Raw genomic sequence first — 19492 nt, 5'->3', positions numbered from 1 at the left:
AAGAAAATATTGATAAAAATTAATTTTGCATTTCGATAACAAAAACGGCTGGCGATAACTACTTTGACAGTGGGTGTAACTATATCGATACTTTAATACCAGTGCAGACTATCGAATGTTTAGGAAAGCACAACAAAGTGAATTGTTTATTAATATTGTTTTGCTTTTTATTTAACTTGAATAATGACGGGTAGTAGTGCTGTTAGAGATGCTGCTAAGGTGTCTCTGACCAGCACAGATGCAACTGGCTGGCATCGCTGGTGTCGGCTCTGCGCCAAAGAACATCCGGACAACGTAAATGTGTACTTCCGCAACGATGATCAAACATGGACGAGCGTGCTGGCTGTGGCTATTGGTAAATATTTTTGGGTCAATGTAAGTTCTTGCTATTTTATGCACAATGCAAGCATTGCTGATAGTTTGCAATTCATCAGATCAAAATGGATGATGAGCTGAGCAACGCCTTATGCAAAGAATGCTATACACTGGTAGAGGATCTAATCGAATTCTCCGATCGTGTGAATCGTGTTCAAACGCTTTTCAGCAAACTGCAGCAGGCCGGCTCACAGAACACCTTAGACTATAATGAACTGCGTAGGGAATGTGGCCTGCAAGCAGACGACTGGAAACATATCGTTTCGAAGGAGTCTGCCATTAAAAAGATTGAAGCAGACGCAGTTGAATACATCGTGGATGAAATGGTCGAGTCCATTGATGAAGCTGCCGAAATAATGGACGAAATAGAAGAATCGGAAGAGTTTGTTGAGCATGATAATGACAATAACACATTCGAATCGTACGCCGAGCCGATTGAACAAGAAGAGAGCGCGGAGAAAGAGTACGTAGAAACAGAATTAATCAGAGACGAAACGTATGTTGAACAAGAGGATCCAAGTGATGAGGCACCGAAACCTCATATAGACTATACTGACACAGATGCAACAACATCGACAAATGGAGATGTTCAAAAACGTGCAGAGACAGTCGCTGATACCATTGAGGACCCCGAAGATGCAGATAGTGATCACAATCAATTCAAATGCACGTCATGTAGCAAAGGGTATAAGAATCAATTGGCTTTTAAGCGACACATGGCCGTGATTCATGGTCTGGTGCCCACAGATAAACACAATCTCGAATGTAAACGCTGTCACACCTACTTTCCGACAGAAACTCAACTAACTGCCCATTACCGTACCCATTTGCATGCCAAGGAAAAGACGGAAAATACGTGTCCCTACTGTCCAAAGTTCTTCACAACAGCCGGAGCTCTCAAGCGGCACGTAACGTGCATTCATGAGAATATCAAGCCATATATCTGTGACTGCTGCGGCAAAGGCATGAAGACTCTAACTGCACTTAACGAACACAAGCTGGTACATACGGATGAGTGTCCTTTCGAATGTCCGATTTGCTTTAGGCGATTCAAAAACAAGGCCCGTCTGAAGGTGAGTTTCGATTGAGTTTCTATATGCTATGTCTACTGATCCAAATTGCTTTTAGATACATTCCGATACGCATACTAATAACAACTACGAGTGTAATATCTGCGGCCTAAAGCTAAATACTCGTCGCACACTCAATATGCACCAGCTGGTTCACACGGATGCCAAACAGTACAAATGTGATGTGTGTGGTGCTGCATTTAAGCGTGGCAAAACGTTGAAGGCGCATCTGATACTCCATACGGGGATTAGGCCGTACAAGTGCAACTTTTGTGGCAAGGACTTTTCGAATGGCTCCAATTGTCGCATGCACAAGCGCAAAACGCATCCCAAAGAGCTGGCTGAGGAAGAAGCACGAGGTGTAATGCGCTCCACACTGCTGCCCATGATTACGGAGCTGACCGAAGCGTAAGTTGACCTACTTAAAAATTACTTTCAATTTATGCAATTTATGCTTACATAATTCACAGATCCAAGCGCGTTAAAAAACCGGCGAAAGCAGGCACAGCAGTCATGCATATAAGGGTCACGGAGGAGACGACGGGTCCACCAAATGAGAACATGTCCGACGAGGAATTGGCAGCAGAGGGCGATAATGAGGTGCTATATGAGATTGTGGAGGAGTGCCCCTAAGTTGGCATGTGTATTTTAATAAAGAATCCAATTACTTTAATTTGTTTGGTATATTCACATATACAGTAGACTTTATTCACAAATATAGCTTAGTTACTAGAATAGGGAAATTAGAAAATTTTCCGGGTGGTTGTATAGATCCTAAATGCTGCTAGGATGGTATAAAATTGGCCAACGCGAGCCCAAACAGCTTAGACAAAATTGCCAACACACAAATCACAAGAAATATAACGAACGAATTTCGAAACAATAAATAACAAAGATTTTTGTAGATGTAATAACAAATAAAAATAATATTGAATATGTCACAATCGGCTCTATTATTATAATTAATAAACAATAGTTGGGATTGTAACAATTCGTTTGAGTAAATGTAAAAGTGGCAAAACTTTGGAATGTTTAGATCAGCGCAGAAGAGGAATACTTAAGAGCTGTGCTTGAACGTCATATTGAGAAAAAAAATACACCTTCGTAAGAGCAAACTTTTCACCTACCTGGACCCGATTCTAATACAACGTTTCAGCATTTCCTTAGTAAAGATCACATATGGGGATAAAATACAATTCGAACTATACATACAAAATTAATATAGATAATACAACTAAGGCTTACAGTTAGACAAATTGAGCATATTGTACACATATACATTTACAAATTCTTCTAAACACATATAGAACATTGAGCTGCGCCTGATTTAATGACTTAAATAAGTCTAAGATAGCTCAGGACAGCTAACAGCACAGCGCTGAATATGGCCAAAGTTGGACGCTTTGCATCGGCGTCGCATGCAAGATTATCCCGTGGATACTTGTTCAGTGGATCGGGCTCCTCGCCTGGTCGACATTGTTTACCTTCGGCGGCAAACTGGGCGCCGCACATCTCATGGCAAGGTGGACACATTATGGCGCCTTTATGTAGCCAACCATTCGCAGCGATGCGTATGGAGAGCTTTTGCCCAGGAAACGAGCATTTGTAGCTATAGTTGCCAACTAGAATGTGCAGCCGGCCATCGAAGCATTTGTATTTGTAGCAGCCGCTGCCCCAATGCTGCCACTCACGAGTCTGGTGGCAAGAACGCTCCTCCCACATGGCTTCACTGTGATCGAAGCATTTGGAGCCATGCCCGTAGCTCTCCAGAGCAAAGTTCTTTTCGGGCTCTACAAAAGAGATTCAATTTATCAGTCTGTGCAGCTTTTCGATATAGTCAAACGTATATCTTACTGGGATTATTCTCGACGAAGCGACAGTGAGAGCCGCGCACAATGACATTCTTGCTGCGCCAGGTGAACTCTTGTATGTAGGGGCAGTGATCCGCTAGGGAAACAGAGCCGCCATAGAAGCCCTCCTCACCGGACTTGATGTTGCTGAGACTGTCGAAATTCTGATAGGCCTTGGGCAGCTCGTACTCATGCTTAATGAGATTGCAAAGGGCCACAGAATTGCGATCGTCTGTGCATTCCGTTTGCAGTGGATCCTGTTTGACTTTCGAGCAGAACGGATGTATGGAACGCCCCCTATTCATGACAGGGATACATAGATGAATGAGCTCCGAGAGGTAGCCATTTTACCACTCACCTGTCATGGTTCATTTGTATCCACTCCTTGCAGCTGCGCATGGCGAACATGCAGCCCAAGCCCTTGCCCCAGGTCAACGGGGAGGCCATCGAATAGTTGGCACGATACCAGCCCGAGTCCTCCATCAAGGCCAGTGTTATGCGCGAAAAGACTGGCGACTGAGTGTGTGTGCCCGTCATAGCTTCGTTCTCGAGGATGCGCTTCTCCCAATGGGTGAGGGCAGTACCTTCGCCACCCTGATCTTCTAGCTCGGCACCCTCCAGTTTATTGCAATTGAAGTGGGCTCGAACCTCAGCAACCACACGTGGCGTGACCAACATATCCACAACTTTCTTCACATGGCCTCCGCGCACTGCCCAATTGTGACGCTCCACTTTGCGAATGGTCTCGTTGCTCCACTGATGGATCTGCAATCTGAAGGGAGCACACATTAATGATGGCATCTATTTTCCTTTTCTCCAACTCACTTTTCATTCAAATAGGGCTTGCCCGTGTCCGCTTTGCGCGGCGTACGAGGCTTTCCGTTATCGTCCCTGAAGAAGGCGTATAGACTAACCGAAAAGCCGAGCGCATGGAGAATCTCATGCTTCACTGTCGATATCAAGGTCTGCAGCTCCTGTGGCTTGGTGCTGATGCTTTCCGGACACAGGTTAGCATGTCCCGCTATGGGTCGATCCAACAGCGCCTCCTGCTGACAATGAGCCGCATATGCCACGGTCAGTCCCTTGAAGCAGCGCTGCGTCTGCCTTGCCGAGACATAGAAGACAAAGTCTGCGTTCTCGATGCCTTCTCCAGGCTTCGTATTGTTGTCGATGCGACAATTCTGACCCGTGCTGTTGCACACGCGACACACCTGTTAACAAAGAGAGTGAGAGAGAGAGAGGGGGACACAGGATATTCTTATAAATAATTCTGCATTGTAGTAAACTGAATGAGTGAGTGAGCATTATTCAGTCTGATTAACTGATTGAGTTTATCAGTTGATTCAATGAGTAGCTCTTTAATTGGCTGTCAACATAGCCTCTTGATAGACTAACAATTCAAATTGATTAACAGACTTTTCAACTGGCTAACAGACTAGCTGATTGATTGAGTGACTGATTGCCCGAGCGATCGACCTTATCACTGACTGACTGACTAAATACTGACGAACCCCTTCATAAACAGACCTGATCAATGACTGACGGAGTAGCCGACTGACTGATTAGCAAATTAGTCAATCAACCCTGACACTGTCTAACTCTCTAGATGGCTTTACGAAATATCTACACACATTTATTAAAATATTATAAATAACTGAGATAGTTGTGATTTAGCTATGGGAACAAAGCTCTGCTCTGTCGACAAATACTCGTCTTAGTCATCTAATTGAATGTGTTTTTGCTAGTCCGCTTTACTCACATCCAGATGCTCGTTGGGCACCACCACCTCGCCGCACATGGTCGTCGTCTTGCAATGGTCAATGCAGTGGGTGTGTCCATTCTTCACATACACCTGGGTGCTATCGCATTTACTAAAGGTAAACGAATATATACGAATATGCATTAGTATGAAATTTGCGTTAAGCTTTCGTTGACCCTAAGGCCACTACACACCGATTAAGCCGGATGACGCCCTTCGTCTCGCGCACCATCAACGCCTGTTCCCAGAATTGCACTGCCTCGGGCAGCACGGTGTCCTGAAAACGTAATTTGAGCATTATTAAAGGATATTTTACCTTTGCCTTTAAACGAAAGGAAACTTACATTAATTAAATTGAATTTCTCTTCTTCTAATCTGCAAGGTAAAGAAAAAGAAAACGAAATGAAGGTATATTTCAAATAATTCAAGATAATTAAAAACATACTTTCTTAAATATATATTTCGGAGGCTATTTAAACTAGTTCATACATAAAGTGAGTATATGATATAATCTCTGTGACAGCAACTCAATGCCAAAATGCATATGCTCTGCTTTGCATAGGGTATGCGATTTGTGCTGTCGCGTTTATCATTCCTGGAATTGACCTTGTGCTTTGCCATTGTTAATGATCGGCGGCAATCGCCCACTTTGTTAGGTTGAAATTTTCAATCGGAGTCAAGTTATGGCGTGTCGCAATCGAGCTCTACCTCAACACAAGCAGACAGAGACAGCGATAATTTCAACCAATTTTTGGCTGCAGGTGTTGCCCAATTGAAAGACAACTGGCTAACGTTTCGGCAACGCTTAACTTGACATTCGGCCAACTCGAATGGTAAACTTTGGCCCATTAAAGCGCAATTAAAGTCAATTTGTTTGCCACACTCTTTCTTGACAAAGCGTTAAATGGGGTATATCTTGGTGTTTGGTGCTGCCCATGGGCTGTGGCTTTGTTCAGCAAATCTATCTCTCTCTCTCCTCTCTCTCTCTTCAAATCTGTCACACCACTTTTGAGTTTTTCCCATTGTAATAATTTATACAGATACAGATACAGATTTATAGATAGAAATACAGATATATATAGAGAAAGGTATAGACGTTGAGAAAGCAATGGATAGATACGGAATTTGAATCGTAGATACAATCGATATTTGCTTCATCACAGTTTGATAATCAAGATGACTCTTAAGCTGTTTATTGACGGAAATATTAATACAATACAGAAAAGCCTGCTTACAGTTAAAAGTTTACAAAATCCCACGCTTAAATGAGCTGAAGAGCATTTTAAGTTTTCTATATAAAACTTATATTATTTTTGTATGCTTTCTATAAGCTTTCAGATAAAGCTAAATAAATATATATTAGTCAGAAATATATGTTGAATGCAGCAAACAGAGTATGGCGACGTCGGTTATGCCCGACCGTTGTCTTTGCTGCAATTGTTTTCCGTTGTTTCGTTGTGTGTGCAAATGTCTCTCTCACCTGTACACTGAATCATCGTAGACAAGCAGAATGCGCAGTGGTTGATCGGCCACAAGGCTGCGCCGTCGCACGCTGTGCGCCGCCTGGTTTCCGTTGCCGTTCCAGTTCCCCTCGGAGTGCTCGCCGGCGACGTCATCGACAGCTTCGGTATCATCGTGTATGCGCACGCCGTGGATGACCTGCAAAGGGAAGGGCGGGAGGGGCGGATGAGAAATTCGGCTCTGCTTTAAAATGTCTGCTAAACGAAAGCGAAAATGTGGCCAGCAATTAGATGACGACATGGACACAAAAGGCCACACACAAAGGCAGCTGTAATTGGCTACCTTTTTCTCTTTTTTGCTCTTTTATTATTATTTTTTTATTTTTGGTGGATAAATTGCAGTGAAATTAATTTTTAAATTACCCGCCAAAATGTCGAACTGATTGAGACATCAAAATGTCAATGATTTGTGGCTTTTTGGCCAATTGGGTTTGCTAATTCGCATTTGTTTTTTATTGTCGTTTTTTCTTCTTTTTTCTTCTTCTTTTTTTTGCATTATAGTCAGCCTTTGTTTCGGCTATTGTGCAATGCGTGCCAATTATTGTGCATAAATTAGACCCTGTTGAATATTCAAAACACCATGTCCAACCATTTAGACTGCTTATCTATTATAGTTTATGGTTGGTCGACCGACCAATAGCACGAGCAACGCCTATGCTCACAAATTTGACTAGCGCATCTTTCAGATGCGGCTGAGTGCTCCAGTTTAAGGGTATGCGACCAGCAGATACCCTGCCTGACCGTAATATACGCACACAGATAAAAGTACAGGTAGAAGATAAAGAACAAGTACAGAAGCAGATACAATTGAATACAAGGACTTTCTAAATAAAGATAGACATACGACTATAGATACAGATGCAAATAGAAACGTTCCTCCTGAGTATTTTATAATGCGTAAAATTGTACATCATTTCACGATGAAGATTACTATCTTGATCGACATTTATCAATTATGGTGCTCTAGAATTCATCGACAACTATTTTCGAATTGAAAATTCTAGTTACGCAAGCTCGTTATCTTCAAACTCTACAGGGTATAGCAAATGAATTACATGTCCAGGCAGTCCAAGACCTCGGCAATGAAGATCGAAAGCTAGTTCACTCTCAACCACAAGCAAAAACAAAAGTGAATAGAGGTAAATCCAGCTTGCACATGCTATAAACCCATTACCTGTTTTCTCGTATATATAATGAAGTGCGCGCTGCGAGCAATATGCACTTTGAAATCTGAATAATCATTAACGATGTTAACAAGACTATATTCATTCCAATTCTGCAATTACTTTAATGCTACAATTTGTAGCTAATGAATTGGTCGTGAGAATCGATTCGAGTCGGTGTGAATTCTTAATGCCGTTAAATGGCATAAACCCAAGCACCTGCGCAATCTGCATAGCCACTAAGAAAAGCTGTTTTGGGGAAATACCGACTAAGAATGCATACTCAACCATTTTACAAAACCATTTGTTTCTGTTTTATTGCTCTTAAGGAAAGTTATACGACATAGTTCCATAGATATTGATAAATTCTAACACAGGTGTTTAGATTGGTTAGCAGATGCATATAGAAATAAATATACAAACTTTTATGTGAATAGCTTCAGAATGTGCCCACAGAAGAGGCAATAAATGTATAATGTCCTCTGTAAGTGTATGAACACCATTTGAGCTTATGTAAACATACTTAAATGTGTATATATATCCATTTACTTGGACGATCTCGACAACAATAACAGCAATTTATCTATATTTGTCTATTCAGCAACAAAGGAACGATCACCAAGAAGAAGAAGAAGAAGAAAGAGAATGAGACAACAAATAGCGACGCAGTGTAGTGGGGAGTACTAAGTACGATCATTGCAGAGGGGTATATATGACTGCATGTTGCACTGTAATAGTACTATTGCTCAGATAGGGCCATCAAAAGCTTTATTATTTCAACTCTAACTTAAAAGCTCTGCTATAGAAGTAGCTAGCTCTATTCTTAATATGTAAAATAGTAGAAGTCCTTGGCATTTCTATTAGAATAGAGAGTCAAATATACTCTTTTCGAACGAGTATGCACAAATGCTGAATGTATGAAAACCATTAAGATAACAAAAGAACAAACATTGCAATAAGCGTCAACAGCTGAAATCGTGACGGCCTCAACAATTGAACAGCCGCTTGCATGATCTTCAATCAAAGAGGCTGCTCGAGCCCCGCTCGCCTTCCCGCCTTCCTCATGCAGAGCCTCAACATGGTGTTTCAGTTTGTGGTTTGCGCACTGCGAATTGTGTTGCACCGAAATGCGTTTAACTGCTTTCAATCTTGCAAATTGCGGCATTCACCAGGTGAAAGATGAGCCGCAGCACCTGACGCACAATGCGCTTGGTAGTTGATGGCAAGCGGTGCCACAACGACCCAGCTGTGCAACATGTGGCAAGTTTATAGCGCCAGTGTCGATGCCATGCCGCAAGCCAACAGCCGTATTTCAATCAGCGCATAGTGGTGCGAAACTAGTTTTGAATAGTACAAAATAAACAATAACATTTAATTACTTAAAGTTAATTATATTATATGACCGGTGAGGTCATTATAATTTTGCAATTATACGAGGAAGTATATGAATCTCAACCACAGCTGTATCTTTGTGGTATTTCGATTTCCTATCTATTGATTATTTGATTACTATCTGATCAAAGAAAAAAGTCTATTTATTTTTTATTCACCTTGCCCCACTGTTTCTCAAGTTTTTCGAATGTTGCAACAATAGGAACCGTGACAGACTTTGCAAGTTATCCAGCATTAGCTGGGAAAACAGACATTATTGAAGGCTTTTCAATATTATTGACAGAAACATTGAAAATATTCACCAATTGAAGTTATCAATATCGAAAAAATATTTTCAAATGTTGTAATTGAAACGAAAGTTATATTTTCTTTAAAGTTGGAATCATAATACTTATGTATTTGTAGGGATGGGTACGCACCCTCACAACACAATGGGACAATAATATGAATATATATTTTCTAGCATTAAGTCTTAAGTCATTGCGAATACGATACAATTGTTAAGGAAGAGCATAGTAATCAACTTAAATATTAATACTTCCAACAAGATTTTTAAATATATTCAATTATTTTTATATTTCATTTTCTTGTTAAAAATGAAATATATGAGACTAGGAACTCTTTACTCTAATCTAAATAGGTATATATGTCAGATTATTTTCATTGATGCATTTAATGACTAATGACTTTTTAATATACATATAATCTGTGAAATATTGCTAATTCCTAGACCAATCGACTACGGAAATGGAAACAGAAATAATATTTCGTTCGGTTAGTCAATATGGGGTGTGCATTTATTGTAGTATTTCTCATACAAATGAGCTTGGTAAGCTGACAGAATCTCATCTATAATATCCTTATGGAACTACTTTTCTATTGTATATAAAGGTGGGATGTTTTTTTAAATTTCTGAATGTGGAGTGCGACATCATGGATCCACAAGCTGTAGCTATAGAAGAATGCCGTATAAGAGCCTTCAATCGCTCTGAAAATTACTTAAATATTATAGCCAATTTGAAGCAAAATGTCACAAAAGTAAGCAAATTCATTTCAAATATCAATTCCATTCAAATAAATATTTTATATTCGTTTCCAGCCAAAAATTTCGTTTCGATTTATTAAGCGCGAACGTGGAGGTTGGCATCCCTTCCTATATGCAATGACTGTCGATGTGTGCAAATTTTTTGACGGCTCCTTTAAAAATCCGTTGACCACGATAATCTACAATTATTTAGTGGCGTACACGAATGCCAATCATAGCTGTCCCTATTTGGTATTTCGAATAATTATTTAAATCTAGCTACTTCTTTTAAATGCACTCTATTTTGTTTAGAAAAATACCAATCTCAAATTACTTCGACTCAATCTAAATGAACTGGACATACTTAGTCGATTTCCACTCGATGACGGTGTATATGGTATTCAATCATCGTGGTACAGCAATAACAAATTGATCCTTCATCTGAATGGGTCGGCGTCTTTAACAAAATCTTACAAAAAGCATTAACAATATAGTGAAGTATGAAAATTATATATAATTATACTATTTCTCATAAGTATTTAAACACAATTTCAAATATTTTTTGCAGAATACAGATACCAGAGACCTTAGCTAATGTTGTATATTGTTCTGCAGGCGGCAAACAGTATATACATCTTGATAAGAAAAACTAGCTTGGTCAATTTATCTACAAAAAATGTTTTTTATGTGTCTATATAAATGTCTATATAAATAAATTTGTATACCCTGAAATCAGTGTATAATATTTTTCTGAAAATCTATGTAAAGGCTACAGGATTTCGTTTTTTAGCGTACTTTTAATACTATTAAACCTGGAGACTTCAGATTTATTGTGTATATACATTTGATATGATATGATATGATATGAAGATTTTGTAATTTACGCATTTTAAGTACTGCTATTCAACAAAAAATTTTTCATAATGTAGTCCAAGCGCAGTCGCTGCTTACTGCGCAGCTATCAGAGCGCGTGCATATACGTTCCTGTGGATGCATGTCTTTTTGTATGTGTGTATAAAAGAAGCGCAGAATGATTGGAATATCAGTTCTTTGCAGAGTTTAGGGTATCTCCCAGTCGAGTAGTTTCGAATACTGCTTTTAAATGATGAATTTAATGACTTTTTAATATACATAAAATTTATAAACTAATGCTGATCCCTAGACCAATCGACTACGGAAATAGAAACAGAAGTAATATTTCGTTCGGTTTGTCAACATGGGATGTGCATTTATTGTAGTATTTCTCATACAAATGAGCTTGGTAAGCTGACAGAATCTCATCTATAATATCCTTATGGAACTACTTTTCTATGGTATTTAAAGGTGGGATGTTTTTTTAAATTTCTGAATGTGGAGTGCGACATCATGGATCCACAAGCTATAGCAACAGAAGAATGCCGTATAAGAGCCTTCAATCGCTCTGAAAATTACTTAAATATTATAGCCACTTTGAAGCAAAATGTCACAAAAGTAAGCAAATTTATTTCAAATATCAATTCTATTCATATCAATATTTCATCTTTGTTTCCAGCTTAAAGTTTCATTTCGATTTATTAAGCGCGAACGGGGAGGTTGGCATCCGTTCCTATATGCAATGACCGTTGATGTGTGTAAATTCTTTGACGGCTCCTTTAAAAATCCGTTAATCACGATAATCTACGATTATTTAGTGGCGTACACGAATCTCAATCATAGCTGTCCCTATTTGGTATTTAGAGTAATTATTTAAACCTACTCTGCTTCTTTTAAATTCTTTCTAATTTGTTTAGAAAAATACCTATATCAAATTACTTCGACTCAATCTAAATGAACTAGACATACTTAGTCGATTTCCACTCGATGACGGTGTATATGGTATTCAATCATCGTGGTACAGCAAAAACAAATTGATCCTTTATGTGAATGCCTCAGCATCTTTAACAAAGTCTTACAAAAAGCATTAACAATATAGTTAAGTATAAAAAGAATTATATATACTATTTCCATTGTATATATTTAAACACAATTTAAAATGTTTTTTGGTGAATACAGATTGCGAAGACCTTGGCTAATGCCGTATATTGTACTTCAGACTGCAAATAGTATATATAGCCACATCTTGATAAGAATAACTAGCTTGGTCAAATTACCTAAAAAAAAAATTTAGTTCTGTGTTTATATAAATAAATTTGTTTATTATTTTAATCTGCATCTTGCCCCACTGTTTCACAAACTTTTCGAATGTTGCAACAATAGGAACTGTGATAGGCTTTGCCATTCAGCGAACAACAGCTGCAAAAACAGTTTTATTGAAGACTTTTCAAAATAATTGACAAACACTAAGTATGTTTATGAATAAATAAGTATATATGTACATATATTTTCATTTATGAATCCGCAAAAAAATGCAGTTGTAACTGAAAGTTCATTAAACAAGTTATCAAACCTGTGTGACAAAAATAAATATGACTTCAAATGTTCAATATTTAGAGACTGCATTTGGCTTTCAGTTCTTATGCATTATTCAAATGTACACAAGGGCACACACACACCCACATATTAATACACATACCAACGGAATATTTCTTTTTTGATTTGATTAAGTTTAATTTATCATCAAACGTAAATTTATTTGATTTGTATTAAATTCATTAAATTTAAAATTAATTCGTTTATTAACAAAGAAACTCCAGAGATGAGAAAGGGGTCATCAGGTGAGAGGTACTGGAATTACCGAGATCACGCTGTCATTTGCTGTTTATAGAATATTTTAATGTACATACATATTATTTAGAGATACAAGATCTTATTTCTTATGACGTCAATAAAATACCTTGCTCAGCTTCAGATTTATTAGTTTGATAATTGGTTACTAAATCCTGTTTAGTTGAAGTCAATGACCTCTATAGAGACAGGAGCAAATAAATTAGTCACAGACTTTTTAATATACATATGTCTTTAAGTCTTGCCTTACTTTGCTATCAATTTGACATTCTAATATAATTTCGCTAACAAATTTATGGTATACAATTACATTAGACGAGAATGAAACATATTCCGGTTTAACATGTTATAAACTGGATTTAATAGGATCATCATTGGTCGCCATATATTTTGGGAAATTGTAATTAGCTGATTAGTACCCCCAAGCCATAATAACAATACAAATACTACATATTAAATTTTTTTTTTTTTATATATGTGACTCAAACACTTTATGAGATTCAGATCTAAAAACTTTTATATACATAGCTGCTCCTAAAACATAATGCGCTAATGACTATATAATTTGTTTGGTTGCACTCCACTCAGCTCCGGCTTTTACACCCACTATCAAGCCGATCTCAATTACCTTATACATAAATATATTAGGAGAGAAAAAAGTTGAGATGAAACGAAGATTAATGATTATGGAATGGGTACAGGAGCAGCCGCCACACTTTCTAACCACAGCAAATATGCTTATTCAATCTGAGATAAGACGTAATGCTCAAGTAGTTCACAAATTGCGACTGCCTAACGAAATTTATTTTTGCGTGTCACAGTCGAGCGTGTCCAGGTTTGCAATGAGACTCACGTCTAAGGCGATAGAAATGTGGTCAGGGGTGTGCAAATAAAGGAGGACGGGGCAAAATAAAAAAAAAAGAGAAATGTACCGTTTGCTGCGCCTGGCTGACTCCCGTCTTTGCATTTTTAGTCAAACGAACAAACAAAAACGCCCATAAACCGTAAACACGATCTGTTGCACGCATGTGCCGAGCCGAGCAGTGGGCGCCGGGCACTTAACAGTTGCGCATGCTAATTTGAGCAGGTGAATCGATCAACAGCAGAGACGAGCGGGCGCTATGTTAAGTAATTATTTACGTGCGTCGTGTAGTCAATCTGTCAATCGTTCACTGAGCCAGGCCAACCATGACGACATTTCACTCTCCCTCTCTGCCTCGCACACTCTTCCTCTTGCTCTCGTTTTCTTCTTCTACACGTCTTTACTTTTTGTCAACACTTTGGCGCTCTTCCGCAGTGCCGGCCAGATCAATCGAAGCTTTCAAGCTTGACTGACTGCGAGTGAGCGAGACAGTGCGATAACAGTACATGTGCTTTCACTTTCGTTCAAGCTTCGCTGTAGCCCTGGCCACTTTAATTGTTTCTTTTACAAGCAACACACATGCAAATGTACGTGTCTGTGCCATTGTGTGTGTGCCTGTCTGTACATGCATTATTGATCAGCGACTACTTTGCATGCTGTGCTACTTTATGGTTTATTTGCTTCTCTCGCGCTCAATTTGTTTGTTACCTCACAATATGACCGCAGCGGACATGTTACTTAATTAAAGTGATGAATACAACACAAAGGCACATTAATAAACTAACCACATCAATACGCACACACACAAACTTTATGCAGTTGCCATGCGACGTACATTAACACACACACACTATTCTGCCAGAGGCAATGTTTAGAATGAATTATTTCCAATTTGAGTGGCTAACAGGCGTAAATTGAATAAAATCGGATGGTCGTTTATTATTGCATTTGTAGACCCATATGTCTGTATATATACATATGTAGGTATTCTGTGCGTTAGCATGAAGCACTTAGTATCCATGTCCATTATTTGCGTGGACCGGCACGTAGCATTGCAGGAGAGCAAAAGCCGTGACAATAATTGAGAACAAACTCAAATCCAATTTGAAGTTCACTGGAAATGCGTCTAAATTCGTTTTGCAATATTCCATTTTATCACATTATTAAGAGGCGTAGTGCGAATGCAGGCTGAACCGAAAGACGATGGGCAGTGGGACTGAACAGTGAATAGACAAAACAAACAAAGCGAAAGAGGGATGAGCGCGCGAGAGAGAGAGAGGAGTGTAGCTGTTCAAGGTTGCCACCTACTTAAAGTATTTCACTCTGGACTCTGGACTAAGCCACACACTTTGCATCATTCACAGTTGTCGTTTTTGGTCAACTTGTTGCGTTTTATCTGCGCTATGTAAATAAATAAACCGCCAATTCATAATATTGACCTGGCGTGTGTTTCAAAATTAGCCTCCAGCTATGTAGCATAATCAACTAACTGGCTGGCTACTCTGTGGCTTTCGACAAACTTGTTTCTCTGTTAGTTTGCAGACACACAAACACGAACACACACACATACAGCAATATATACAGCATCAGCTGGAGATAAGTTGTGCGATTTTATCGTTCGCACTTGTTTATTTGCCCGTTTGTTTACACAACGCCTTCAATGAGCTTAGCTACTATACATATTTATATCATTACATGTAATTAGTGTGTACATAAAAAGAAGGAATAATTTCTTTACCTAATATTGAATATTAAATGCCCTAAGTTGAAAGTACGTCTATTGAATAACTCAACTAGAACTAGCAGAACTTTTAACAAGAAAATATACAGATGCATATACATAAATGTATTTGTAAATGCATATGTTTATTTTTACTTACTTCCCCATATACAAGCACACACATAGTTTATTAATGTGTAGAGAATTCAAATGTTTTAATTAGAATAAAAAGAACAATTGCAATAGCTCACGTACAGTTTCTGCAGCTGCAATTGAGATTACAATTCTTTCTACCACTGTCCAGTCCAGCAAAACAGCAATTTGCAAGGACACACAGAAAACACACACGCACACACACATACACCCACGTTCAACATTCATAAATCCAAAGGCGTGTGTGTGTATGCAAATCTGTAACCTGCTGCCAATTATGAAGGCAAACAAAAACAGAAATCTGTGCACAAATTTCGAGGTCAAAGATGTTAGCTCCAATAACCTCCCCAGTTTTGCTACCGGCCAGACTGGAGACAACCTTTCAAGAGGTCTTCAGGTAATTTTGCTTGGCATTGAGTGCACAATAGAAGTTTAGTTACATAGACGGAATATATACAACCGTGCTCATGGAAATATTATTGCGACTGAGCATTGAATGTTGCACAGCAAAATGTTGCGATAAATACAATATATAAACTTTGTGGAGAGCGGCGCTAATAAGCATGAAAACAAATGTACATATATAGAGCAGAGGCATATAACGGCATAAACAATCATTAACAAATTAAAGGAATGCACATCCAATAGATTAAATCACATACATTATAATCATAACAATGCTGTTCGCTCCAATTTATTTCCAGCCAATTTCAACTAAAACAATAATAACTATTTATATATAACAAATTTGTTATCTTAGGCTAAAATCTATGGAATGCTACACATACATAAGCATCTTCTTGTTCTTTATCTCTATTCTCTATCTTTCTGCTTTATCTCAGTGGCTATCAGCAGCAACAGCATTGAGCAACCAGAGAGATGATTCAATTTGTTGCCTTTCCCTGTTTCAATTCATTTAAGTCTAATTAAAACAGAGCTCTGTATTTGATTGGCACGACTGGTCGGATGGACGGGAGTACGGGTGTACGAGTGGCTGGCACTTAGTCGCCAACAGTGCCCGCATTTATATCCACATTTACATACTCGTATAAATCCGAGCAATCACCGCATAACTCAGGATCTGGGCGGGCAGCATCGCGACGGGGAATTCGAGGGGGATGCCTGCATATAACACAGTTCAAATTACAAATAATTAAATTAATTACTTATGCGGAAAAACTGAAGCAGAAATTGACCCTAAATAGTAGGTGGCCTGGCTACACCCTGTAATAAAAAGGTGATTTGTTGAGGAAGACCACAAATTTCTCGCTCCTCTGATTTCAAGCGAATAGATTGGTTAGAAAGCATCAGAAGTATAATATATTTCAAAACCTTTACAAATGAACTCCAATTTTACTTATAAGAATTAAGGATCTCTATCTATTCTAGAGATTTAAATAAAGTTTAAACATTTAAAAATATTGACGCAATGCTACGCTCTAAAAGTCTTATTATCTCAACTTTTTGTTGAAATTTGGTCAAATGCCCATCAAATTAATTGATCTATATTAAAGCTAATTATTAGCCCTCTTAGAACACGTTTAAAATGACTAAAAACATTTTAAACTATTTTTTACGATTAGTCACGTAGTGGTTGTTTAAGCGTATATTTAAGATTATTATTATTATAATAACCATATATATACATATATAAAGATTATTTATTTTGTCATTTTAGTTGAAACAAAAAAAAATTCCAGGGTATTAAAAGGTTAATTGCCCTGTAATTCGACTCGCTTTCTACAGACTCTCATTTAAATGCAATACATATATACATAGAAATACATATATCTTTCGATACAATTCTCAGTAACTGAACCGGTCACAGCCAGCGTCAGCGTTAGCTTTACAATAATTATGTATTCGCTTTACCGCAATTGTCGGTGACCTTTTCGGTTTTTTCCTTTTTATGCGAGTGCGCCAATTAAAATGGATGTCGGTTGCATTTAGAACGTCGCGACGTTGCAAGCATGCGTTGCACTTGGCCATCGAGTCGACGCAACAGGTGTCGGACATTAAACCGGGCGCCAGCCGGTTTGAGCCACGCGCTCTGCTCGAGCTGTGGGCGATTCGGTAACTGGCATACCGTTAGAGGCCGTTGCATGAAACTGCACTGAATCATATGAGTCAGATGCGATTACCAAATGAGCTTAGTCAATCCATCCATCAGTCGTCAGCTTCACGCGAGGCTGATGTGTGAGAACTGAACTGAACTGAACTGAACTGAAGCTGTTGTCAAAATTGCAAATCTATGTGTGTGTATATTAATCAGATTTCAACAGCATCTGTTAGAGTGGCAACGCATTCAAAAGTTTATTATTCTTGCAGCTCCTCGAAACCAGCTCAAACTCAATTCAGAACTAGTTGCAAGCACTTCTGAAACTATTGCAAATTCATTTTCATTTTTAAGGGCAATCAAATGTTAATGTTCATGTCAATCAGTAGCTCATGCAGTTAAATCAGCCTCCATGTTCGTATACCCGAGACTAGATTGGAAATGGTTTTATCTAAATAACAAGAATAAATTTCAAAGCGAGAAGAGCAGAGTTTTTATAGCTTTTTATACGCACAAATGCTCTAATTAGTTGCGCTGGGAGCTAATTATAAGGTTTCCCCGAACTCGATAACGAGTTAACATCTAATGACGAGCTTAGGCCACACACGCGCCTCCCACACAGGCACACGGGCGGAAATGAACAATGGCAAATTGCAAATCAACGGATAAAGGATTTCGAGGTGAATCAATGATGGACTGGGTGTGGGGAGTCAGTGTAGGGGTCTAGGAGTCTGCTACTCACCTCGTGGGCTTTGGGGTGTTGGTGCTGGCAGTTGTGCGCATTAACTGTCAACCAGCAGCAGCAGCAGCAGAGGTACACAAGAATGGCCAATTGAAGCTGGTCCGGACGTTGCATGGCGTTTCTCAATGCGTGGGCGGGTATTGTTGGTTGAGTTGAGGCGTTGTTGTGGGAACTAATAGTCGAGCTAGCTCCGTACTAATTATAGAAGTAATGCAGGAACCTCTCACTCAATGCCAGGTTTGCATGGTGAGGATTGTTATTGTTCTTGTTGTTGGCGTGGAACAGCTTCAGTTGAAAACCTGCACACACGCACACACACAACGAACATGCATATAGTTGTGTGTGTGCTTGCACATGCACAAACACTTAAGCATTTGTTTGCAGCGTTTCTCGATTGTTGTTGCATGCTTTATTAGCCGATATTTGCTCATACGCTTTATGCTTCTTTCTTTGTATATGTATATTTTGCTTATTTTTTGTTGTCAATTAACTCGCGCAACGAAACCGGCTGGGCAGCCCATGCTCCTGTCCCTGCCTCGCCCGCGCATACACACACACGTAATATATATATATATATACACACACAGGCACACTCACTTGCGCTTAGTTACACAGCAAATTGGAATTGGGGCTTTGGTTTTGGATTTGGGTGGGTGCGTCCGCGTCCGCGAATTTGGTCTACAAGCAGCCGCAACGCCAACAAGCCGCCGCTACGGTGCCACAATTTTTGCCTGCAGTCGCTTGTGTTGTTGTTACAACAACAACATTTAAATGTCAAATTCTCATGAACTGCATTGACAGCCGTTTCATTTAACACTGAATGGTCAAAACATTATTCATAAAATAACAGTCTCACACATAATATTACATTTATTTATACATTTTCATTCAATATAACAAATAAACAAACACGAACACAATAAACACGGTCTATAGAGTCAACAATAGGAAAGACGCGATAACAGCGTCCTACTTGGTTGACGTTCGCTTCCGAATTGAATGAATGAGCAAATGATTGTTGTTTCTTAAACAACAAATCGATACTCCGATGTTTTGATTAGTGCGACCTATCGTCGGGTGGGAATGCAATACAAAGTATATCG

At 38.8% G+C, this 19492-nt stretch overlaps 3 protein-coding genes across 8 annotated transcripts; 2 read left to right on the top strand and 1 right to left on the bottom strand.

The window, feature by feature from the left end:
* Window positions 1-79: 79 nt before the first annotated feature.
* On the top strand, window positions 80-2118 carry LOC108611732 (zinc finger protein weckle). The gene is made up of 4 exons (XM_018004515.2): window positions 80-375; window positions 435-1448; window positions 1504-1853; window positions 1916-2118. The coding sequence occupies exons 1-4, from the start codon at window positions 184-186 to the stop codon at window positions 2076-2078; spliced, it is 1719 nt and encodes a 572-aa protein (XP_017860004.1). The 5' UTR covers window positions 80-183; the 3' UTR covers window positions 2079-2118.
* On the bottom strand, window positions 2114-19410 carry Invadolysin (leishmanolysin-like peptidase, invadolysin). Of its 6 annotated transcripts, none has more exons than XM_089462385.1 (10): window positions 19306-19410; window positions 18390-18688; window positions 6535-6713; window positions 5399-5429; window positions 5249-5331; window positions 5055-5166; window positions 4121-4506; window positions 3654-4067; window positions 3300-3592; window positions 2114-3235 (listed from the first exon to the last, which is right to left on the bottom strand). In XM_089462385.1, exons 2-10 carry the CDS (start codon window positions 18501-18503, stop codon window positions 2781-2783), a joined length of 2067 nt encoding a protein of 688 aa, XP_089318511.1. In that variant the 5' UTR covers window positions 18504-18688; window positions 19306-19410; the 3' UTR covers window positions 2114-2780. The 6 variants fall into 6 exon arrangements, with proteins under 6 accessions (XP_089318511.1, XP_089318510.1, XP_017859956.1 ...); XM_089462384.1 differs by having other exon boundaries at window positions 18987-19401; XM_018004467.2 differs by having other exon boundaries at window positions 18390-19401.
* LOC149270288 (uncharacterized) lies at window positions 11273-12699 on the top strand. The gene is made up of 4 exons (XM_089462416.1): window positions 11273-11414; window positions 11477-11623; window positions 11685-11861; window positions 11923-12699. Exons 1-4 carry the CDS (start codon window positions 11370-11372, stop codon window positions 12094-12096), a joined length of 543 nt encoding a protein of 180 aa, XP_089318542.1. The 5' UTR covers window positions 11273-11369; the 3' UTR covers window positions 12097-12699.
* Window positions 19411-19492: the final 82 nt, after the last annotated feature.

The sequence above is a fragment of the Drosophila arizonae genome, chromosome 2 (assembly GCF_054131065.1).
Source record: "Drosophila arizonae isolate 15081-1271.41 chromosome 2, UAZ_ARI_1.0, whole genome shotgun sequence".
Lineage (NCBI taxonomy): Eukaryota > Metazoa > Arthropoda > Insecta > Diptera > Drosophilidae > Drosophila > Drosophila arizonae.
Note: the sequence above shows the minus strand (reverse complement) of the source record. Positions and strands in the feature narration are given on the sequence as shown.